This window comes from Coffea eugenioides, chromosome 1, assembly GCF_003713205.1.
Source record: "Coffea eugenioides isolate CCC68of chromosome 1, Ceug_1.0, whole genome shotgun sequence".
Taxonomy (NCBI): domain Eukaryota; kingdom Viridiplantae; phylum Streptophyta; class Magnoliopsida; order Gentianales; family Rubiaceae; genus Coffea; species Coffea eugenioides.
Window position 1 is genome coordinate 42,876,327 of NC_040035.1, and position 9,625 is coordinate 42,885,951.

At 35.4% G+C, this 9,625-nt stretch overlaps 1 protein-coding gene across 1 annotated transcript; it reads right to left on the reverse strand.

Annotated features, from left to right (window-relative positions):
• Positions 1 to 1,053: 1,053 nt before the first annotated feature.
• Positions 1,054 to 6,887, reverse strand: LOC113777453 (aspartic proteinase-like protein 2). Its single transcript, XM_027322544.1, has 10 exons — positions 6,322 to 6,887; positions 5,731 to 5,860; positions 5,378 to 5,625; positions 5,054 to 5,281; positions 3,734 to 3,896; positions 3,496 to 3,575; positions 3,285 to 3,381; positions 2,768 to 2,834; positions 2,225 to 2,296; positions 1,054 to 1,502 (listed from the first exon to the last, which is right to left on the reverse strand). Exons 1-10 carry the CDS (start codon positions 6,576 to 6,578, stop codon positions 1,327 to 1,329), a joined length of 1,518 nt encoding a protein of 505 aa, XP_027178345.1. The 5' UTR covers positions 6,579 to 6,887; the 3' UTR covers positions 1,054 to 1,326.
• Between the last annotated feature and the right edge of the window lie 2,738 nt (positions 6,888 to 9,625).

The following is a 9,625-nucleotide window of genomic DNA, read 5'->3' on the forward strand; positions in this document are numbered from 1 at the left end:
AAAAACTATTAAGGACAAAATTGATTTTAATAAAAAAAGTTTGGGACGAAAATGATGAATTTTTTTTCGAGATGATAACTGTTATATAACCTATTTTATCTTATATTAAAAGGAGGAGGAGGAGAGACCTAAAAATAATTCGAAGGGGACTGAATCACCATCAAACCAGACGAGTGCACCACGCACCTGTCTAAATTTTCTTAAGTAAAGCCACTTAACGTGGCAATTGATGGGACGAAAATTTTGCCTTCTAGATTGTGGATGCAACCATTTTGTCAATTGCAATTCAATTGACAATGTAGGGACCCACTATCATCGCAGTACCGCGTCACATTGTATGACAAACTTGCTTTTGTTTTCCGCATTAATTTACGGAAAATATGGATGCAACCATTTTGTCACTTAAAGAAAAGGAATATGCACATGAAATCATAAGCCAAAGAATTGTGTGGACGGCCATGATGCGGTCACATTTAGGCCGCTATATTTAGAAGTTTTTGTAGAAAAATGTGCTGTAACGATTTGATGTACGTGAGATAAAAAAGAGATTGAAAAATATGTTCATTGAAAAAGTAAGAAATTTTTTAATCAAAACAAAGGAAGAAATGAAGTTAATTCATCTCAATTAACAGAAGTGAAAGGGAAAGTTAAATTCACATTCATCCATCTTAGATTTGCACATAGATAATACAAGTTATCAATCCCCATAATACAAGTCATTAATGCAATAGGATTATAAATCTTAGCTCATCCCAAAGAGGAATGGCATCAAGAACATAACAGATAATCTGCTGCTAGTGTTGATTCTTTGTAGTTTGTGATGTATAGACATAGTGTCGCACTAACTAATCCTAAGACTGGACATTTGTTTAATCAACTTGTCTATATCAAAGGGATTTGAAATTCCTCTGGGAGATTTAAAATTCCTTTTTGAGCTTTAGGTCGAGGGTTCAAACTTCCTAAGATATGCTTTCCTCTTCACAATGACATGCAAATTACTAACCACAGGCATCTCATACTTGTAGAGAGAAGAAGTATAAACTCAACATTCTCTTTAAAACAAACAGATGAGAATCTCTGTATTAATGAGGTGTGAATTCAAGAATCTGGTTCGTGTCTAATGTACAACAGGGCCTTGTGAGGCCAGTCATTCTACATCTGCTGGTAAATGAGTGGCCAAAAACAGAACAAGGCCAAAGTAATAATACAAACATACCAGCCTGTCCAAAACTATAACAATGTATCCTGCCAATTGCTATAAATTAAATACCAGCTAGAAGCTATACAAAGAGATAGAATTCCAGTCCAAAAATTTCCCTATTGATGTCACAAAACTGAGAATTCTCCATATACTAACGCGTACAAGAAGAAAACCAGGATGGTGACTAATATCCGACTGTGAAGATCATCACGGGATGAACTGTTATTATCAATCTGCCCAGCATTTACATATTCACTTTTCCCTGTACTTGGGGTTGCTGAGACATTTACTGGCGAGGAACCTGATTAGACATAGTTAGAAGTTTGTTAGGATAAATTACTGTTATAACCGTGATGGGAGATGGACTTTTCTTTACATGGTACAGAGAAACTTTATATGCTCAAGTTTTTAGCTCAACTGTCTACTAATGAATGAGCCGAATTGTACCCCAGCTGCATGACCACCATCTCATATCAAAATTATTGACACATAATAATACTGTGTGAAAGCATAATAATAATCTTCTCAATATCAAGAACCCCATAAGACAATATGTGATTATCGAGCCGCTCAAGTTATACTCGCGTAAAGCATTGAAGCAAGCTTAACATTCAGCTTCAGATCCCGAGTGGCTCAAGATTACATCCAATTTTCGCAAAAGGATACATGATATTAAGTCTTACCTAATGACCATAAATGCTCAATTACTTCCATGCCTAGGTCTAAAGTATGACCATATATTTAAGCTTTAGATATACAGAGAAATCCATATCCGATTTATTCAGTGAGAAAAATAAACTAGTGTCTTCTTTCAGCTATTTACACTTCATAAAAAGAATAGACAAACCCCAAATTCTGTGAATCTTGAACTAAAAACTGAATTTCAAATGTATCTGTATCAGAGAAAACACTCACACTTTTAATCCAAGTTTCCCCTTTTAATCCAATCAGATAAATGATGAATAGAAGGCACTGTAAAAATCAAGTCAACGGCTGGAAAATGCTCTTGATATGGGAACTTACAGTCATAGTTAGCCCATCCAATCCTTTGGCCAGCCAAATCATAAACAACAATCTTGTCTTTCAGAACAAGGTCTGCATGAAAGGAAACAAATAATGAAGAAAAATAGGAAACAAATTCCAGTTTCATTCAGACATTTTCATGACAAAACAAGAGGACAAACCAGAAATACTGAACATGTATCTCTGGCATCACATTGAAGGCTCATACTAAATGATCAATCAGAGATGAATCCTTAACAAGGTTTCAGACATTGAAAAATCAAAGAAAAATTGTATTAGATAAAATTGTTGAAAGCCGGTTAGAAATGGCCCATCATGTGTATGACAAAAGACCGAAAGGCAAATAACAAGGATAAATCAGGAAAAATGTTCGACACAAGACAAGTGGCTAGCACACCTGGATGTGAACATTGCACCATAAGTTTGGATCTCCTCTGGAGTTAATCCAAAATATAGGGCCCATTTTGCTCATATAGTAATTTTTCATTTACCAATTTACAAGTCATATCTGCCCAATGGGGACTGAACCTGTCAAGGACTCACCTCCAAGAATTGTCAACCCTTGACCCTGAATTTTCTGAAAGCCGATGCACCAGACTGCTGCACCATTCTGCCAAAAATGAGCTGGCAAATCAATTTTATATGTACATGTGCAAGAACAAGTTTTCCAAGAACCGTTCCTTTGTGAACATCAGGGAGATGGGAGCCTATCAAATTTGCACTAAATTCCTCATTCTCAACCAAAATATTGAAAATAATCAAATTTGAAACTTTAAGGGGCCAAATGAGGTACTCCAAAACAATTTCTGAAAACTTAGATCACAAATAAGTCAATTTTTATCAAGAGAAAAATATTTGGCAACTAACTTGGAACTGATGATCTGTAGGACCGCCATTTCACAAGCAATTTACATCAACAAGATCAATTTGAGTCAGAAAATGACAAAGTAAGGGTCTTTAGGGGTAAATTGTTAAATATGGGGAAGGACAGCATTCCAACTTCAAACCAGGTTAACTGAAAACTCTATCAATATTCACTTCAATATAAATTTCTACTCACAATGGAGTTCTGCTGTAAAAGGTAGTCCTGAGGATTTAACACCATTGACGCACCACCAGCGAAGTTTAAACTAACTTTGGGAAATATGTCAGAGACACTAAACAGAAAAAGAATACATTCGTCAGTTTTTAAGTATTATTATACTCCGTAATAGATAACAAAGGAATACTCAACAACATGGAAAAGTGGTTCACAAATCATTAATAATAACCTGGAGGTGGAGGTGACTAAATAACACTGACTTCCCCGAGAAACAAAAGCACGTACTGATTGTAGAACAATTTGATTAATCTGCAATGAAAACCATATTTTGAGTAAACTATTGATGCATGACACTCTCACAGATGTGCTACCCTGTGCACGCCAATATTCATCTAGTGCAAAAACAACTAAGAAATGTCGCCCAACTCAAATGAGTCAAGCATCCGACAGGTTCCATAAAAACCTACAGCATCAACAAAAGGATCATAAGCCTCCTCTGCAAGGTATGCCAGAGTAGTTCCAGAATCAACAATAGTTCCTCGGGTGCTTGAAGTTGTAAATACTTGTGAATCAATAGGCACTGACTGCCCATTCACAGCAATGCTCTGAAGATTCAGATTGTAATGTGGCCTGAAAGAAAGAGAGAGTGTGAACCTGACTCCAATTCCAGTGTTCCAAAAAATCCAAAAAAACCACAATATAAAGATAAGAATTTTAGTATAGATTGAGAAAAATGGGGAGTGGGCAGTGAGAAAAATGAAGTACTAAACTAGCCTCATCTAGAATTCCATTTTCTTTTTTTTTATAACTCTAAGCTTGTAAACAGATTCAATACAAAAAACACAAGAGAAGAGAAGCAGGTGGCTGTCAATGGTTATCCAGCACAAATGCTTAAACTTAAGTTTGAATTTCTGTTAATTTATCTACATGGTTATCTACAAATGTATTTCATTAGTAGCCAGGGTTTTCTATTCTTACCACTATGTTTGGAAAAGATAATCCTGAATTTATTCGATTAGACACAGTAATTGTGTCTGACTTTTTATCGGTCAAAAGAATTACCCATGAAAAGTTATTGGCTCCATATTTCAAAATAGACACCTATCTTAAGTTTAAAAAATTTGAACGCATAATCAGAGCTCAACTGATCACTAAAAAAAGGTCCCTTTTACAAATAACAAATGGCTAAATTACTTTCCATGAACCATTACTACATGTCCAAATTGTCCAAAGAAATACCTCTTGATATTCAGTAATCTCACTTTTTCTACCCCAGGGATAGAAGGTGTTAGAAATTTGGGGAGTTTAGGTCACTGGGATTTGGTAAACCAATGCTCTCTAAGAGTAACAAACCCACAGGCCAAATTTCTGACATCTCAATTTCTAACCTTGACTTCCTTTCTCAATTAGAACTTAAATTCACACGCCAAAGCGGCTACTGCATTCCATTTTATCTGCCAAATTACATTTAAAATCCTTTATGAGAAGGATTCACACTGGCAGGCCATAAAGTATAGATATGGTTCTGGGTCTGCAACTCTGGACTAACAATTAACCACACAGCATAGGACACCATGCAATTTAATCCAATGGCTGCTCAACCAACAAAGCTGTAATTCCTATTTCTGCTAACTGTTGACATAAGCGCAAGCCAGACAATATTGGCTTCTATGAGGTCCATTGGACATCAATATCAACGAGAAGCTGTAGACATGAACAAGAAAGGATGCTGAACCTAATAAAAAAGCAAGACCTGAATGTTCCAATGCAGGATAGAAAATACATACTGTGACTGGACAAGGGGAGTGTAAACAATATTCGGGTGGATGACCTGACCAAGAACCAGGATACCTCCACCACCGTTACCTCCTTTCAAGCAATGAGAGAATGCGTTTGGTATCGCTCCTTGTGAAGCAAGTTGTGCAATCACAGACATACCTTGCTGCCCAAACCCAAAAATTCCATCAACTGCTCTATCAGACTTTGTCAAGTCACCAGTCTGTGATGTGCTACAACTGTCCACCAAATGTCAAGTGTACAACAGAGATGGTCAAGACAAATCTGCAAAACTCAAAACAATCTATAATTCAAATAATTCAGCTTTAGCTTACCCAAAGGCAACTTTAGCTGAAGAATTTGACGTCACAGAGTTACCAGCAATGGTATCAAAATGCATCAAGTCTGACACATAATACCCTGATGTCCCACTACCGTCTCCATACTGGAAAGTGTAACTGCATTGATTACCATTAGAACACTCCGAGTCAGAAGACTGAATTCCAAGCGCACATTTCTGGTCAGAACATGAAATCGGTGAAGCTGTCGGTGAACCTGACGGATCAAAGAACTCAAGCTGGATCTGTTAATAGAAACAAACTTTCACTGTCCAGAAGAATACTTCATGACAAAATCCAAAACAGGCAGTAAAAATTGAACACTTTTAAGGCAGAATTTGTGTAATTACCTGGAGTCCACTAGATGTAGGGCAACCATTGCAGGATGCGCAACTAACCCACAAAACATCACTTCCAGTATCAATCTGTACATAGAATTCTTTCGGTGGTGAACCTAGTAGAACTCTTGTAAAGTACAGCCTAAAAACCAAAAAATAATCATAAATACCATTAAGTTTTATTAATCTAACAACAAAATACTCCGTCTATCAATCACAAAGAGAAAAGCCAAAATCCCCACTAATTCTCACAGTTCAAAGAACTAAACATGCAAGATAGAGACAAACACCGCCAAAGCTCATTAAGTCTTCAATAGAAATGTCAAGCAAACAACTGTTGACCGAAGAAAAGGTAAAAAATTAATAAAAGTAACAAAAGTAAAGAACATATATTCACCAAATAATAAAGCGTAATTTGCTTAAATCTATAAAACAATTAAGCCAAGAAACCATCAAGAACATTACTTTAAGACACAAAGATACCTTAAATCTACACTGAAATATAAAACAACTAACAGAAACTGGAAAAAAAAAAGAGAGAGAGAAAGAGCGGCCATAATTCACATAATTATCAATAATTATAGAATTAATAAAGAACTATACCCAACAACAAAAGGGTCATAGGTGCCTTCAACAGGGAAATCAACAACTCCACCAAGAGAAGATTGCTGCAAGAACCGGCCGTGTCTGGACCGATCACGTGCCCGGAGTTCACCAAGTGGGACACCATGACTCGTCGGAAAGGCCCTCTCCAGCTGGAAGGTCAACCCCATTTCTCCACACAACACGATAGCCGCCGGAAAGACCACCCAGGCCAAAACCACCACCAACCCATATCTTCCGGCTGCCGCCACTACCATTTTTCCCCTATATTGGTTTCCCACTTCTTCCTATCAACTTTTTCTCTATTACAGTTAATAAAAATCAAGTCTTGGAAATTCAAATCTTGAAAAGTTCGATCCTGAGCCAACGGTTAAATAGGTGAATCGGGTCAATTGGGAGTTGGATATATGCGGGTATTTAGGTGTGTGGGTAGGTGTGATGTTTTGAAAAAGGAAGAATAAAATGAGGAAGCAAAGATTGAGGGAAGCTGCTGTTTATGAAGGTTATCTTCCTGTTCAGTCTTTTCTGGGAAAGAGAGGAGAGAAGAAAGTCCGGGAGCCAACAACCAGATAACAGAAGAAGATTCAAATCATTTTGATTACGTTGCATTTATATGAGATAAATACTTTTTATTTTTCTTTTTATATATTGTATATATGAAAAAGTTTTACCTTAGCAAGGAAGTAATTATATATTTCCTCAAAAAAAAGAAGAAAAGAACTATCACTGCCAACCCAAAAAAAAAAAGGAAAAAAAAAGTATATGTTTCCTCAAAAAGGAAAAGTGAAAAGAAAGAGGCAATACGCTACTAATGAGAATTTTTAGCAATTTGATTGCTGTCAAATATCATTATCAAAGATCTTTAATTTCGATGTGTTGGCTCTTAGAAGAGTTGATATCATATGTTGACAACTGGCTACAGAAGCTTCTAAGTTTTGACGTACATCTGGATGGATGAGTCAACAGTAGAATAATAAGGCAAGAAGAAGGCATAGTCAATCTTCATTCCATCTTTATCAAAACCAAAACACAAAACCAAACAAAAAAAAGAAAAAGAAAGAGGGACTCAGATACATGGGAATCTCTTGTTTTACTTTGGGGCAAACACCATTATTTTTTTTTTTGTTAAAAAAAAAATAAAAACTTTAATAAACAACTTGGGTTTCTCATGAAATATTAACCATTAACACAAAGGGAAAAAAAATGGGAAAAATCAAAAGTTTCTTTGGACAAAGTTACTAGCAGACTGAATGTCGGTCGAACTTTTCGATTACGATCATGTCAAGAAAATAATTCAGCATTGTTTAGAAAAGCAATTGTGATGGAAGAATGGTCAAAGCCATGTTGTGATTATCGTGTGTAATGACTACAAGGGATTAATATCATCGTGTTTTTTAGGCTTATACACTACTAACGCATGCAAAAGTGTCAACGCAGGGCAAAAAAGAAAATTGTTATGAATAGTAAGTAGTACAGCCCTCACTGTATCTAGAAAACTTTCTTGAAGGCCGGCAATTAGATGGTTAAGTACTCGTAATTATCATGTACTTGGTGAAAAACCAAGTACAAAACTATTGCCTCAAAATGATTAAGACAATCAAAGAGGCAAGGGGCCCGACTAATGAGAAAGATTTAGCTTTCTTTTCAGAAAAAAAAAGTACTTACTGTTCAATTTACGGCTATATATTGAACTCGAACTTGTGTGATATTGACTATTACTAAATTACAGTTGCTCCCTCTCTCTCTCTCTTTTTCGTATGCTGTTTGAATTAATCATTTGAATTAATTTTTAATTTCGTCGGAAATCCTTTTAGCAAAAGTGCATTCTAGCTTTTCTTTTCTTTATCATTTTCTCTCTACATTGACTGCAATAATTTTCACTTCACTTTTAAGTTGGTGGGCTTTCCCTAGAATTGGTAGAAAGTGAGTTTATTGGCATTCAAATAACTGTTGTGTGCTGCATCTTTTTGAGATACTAAAGGAGGCACGAAACTTCTTGATGGATGGTATCCTACTTTTTAGAGTTTGAATCACAATTATTCTTGATGTTGGGAGTCTAACTTTGCACTTTAACAAAAAACCAAGTGCTCATTTATATTTAATAAGTTTTACTTGCATAGTTGCATGGTCGGTCTTTTTCCAAAGAAGAATAAACAATGGCCACTTACATTTGATTTTTTGCTTTTGCTTTCTTTTGCTTTTGTAATTGTGAGATCAACTTTTAATGCTCAATCTCATTCTTGTCCAAATACTTGTTTCATCAAAGACAAAAAAAAAAAAAAAAAAAAATGCCGTCTACGATATGTTCTATGCCGCCTGTTTTCTCATTGATTGTTTTTGTACCATTAAAACCTGTGCTTTACATGGTCGCATATGTCGTACTCTTTTTAAAGCAAAAAATTATTAAAAGGTGATTGCTTTACTTTAATAAAGGCCACCTTGTAGTGGAGGTTTCTTAATTAATTAATTTGGTGTGAATACAACAATTTTAAGAGAGACATTTGGAAAGAAAAGGCAGAAGAAATAATACCACTTTTAACATTGGTTTTGGATGTTGCATGCCAACAACACACAAACTTTCATTCAGATTTAGATAAGCTATTAGCCATCTTTTCTTTGCCTCGATCACAAGGGTGCACAAAGAAGTTTGGATAGAGTATTATTTGAAATATTATTTGGAATAATTGCTGTAGCACTTTTTATTATATGATGTATATGAGATAAAAAGGTAATTGGGAATATAAAAAGGTGGGTCGGGAAATGTGTTTATGATGCAAGCGAAATATTATTTGAGATATTTGTGCTATCCAAACACTTTGGCATTGAAATCTCGACCTCAAATATATCCACATATTTTTTTTTCTTTTTGAGATTTAAATTGTATATAAGTTTCATATTTATGTATTTGTATCATGTTTGATCGATGTACTTACTGTTATTACTACAGATATTGACATGAAATTATCATTTTTTTTTATATAAAAAGATTAGTTTTCAAGTATGTTTGTGACAAGTGCAGGGCATGGTGAAACGGAACCTTTCATACTTACAATTACAAAATCATACAATTTCGAAGCCTTGAAATGAAATATTCCTACCTCTGTTTCCTTTATTTTTCCCGGGCTAGGGCTAGTGACGCAAGGAGGAGTGATGCAGTTTAGAATTCAATTAGCACCCTAAAATACTTGCATTATTTGATCATCTTCTTTGCTCTCCTTAATACTTTCTGTTTATTTATTTCTAGTCTCCCTTGCCAAGTAAAACCGCAAGACAAGTGTCCCAGTCCAATTTGAAACATTCAGCT

Coding starts and splice junctions, on each gene's coding strand:
- LOC113777453 (XM_027322544.1), bottom strand. CDS start 6,578: ATGGTAGTGGCGGCAGCCGGAAGATATGGGTTGGTGGTGGTTTTGGCC. Junction 2,835..3,284: donor TTTTACAGCAGAACTCCATT/GTGAGTAGAAAT, acceptor CATTTTTGGCAG/AATGGTGCAGCAGTCTGGTG. Junction 2,297..2,767: donor AGGGTTGACAATTCTTGGAG/GTGAGTCCTTGA, acceptor CCTTTCATGCAG/ACCTTGTTCTGAAAGACAAG.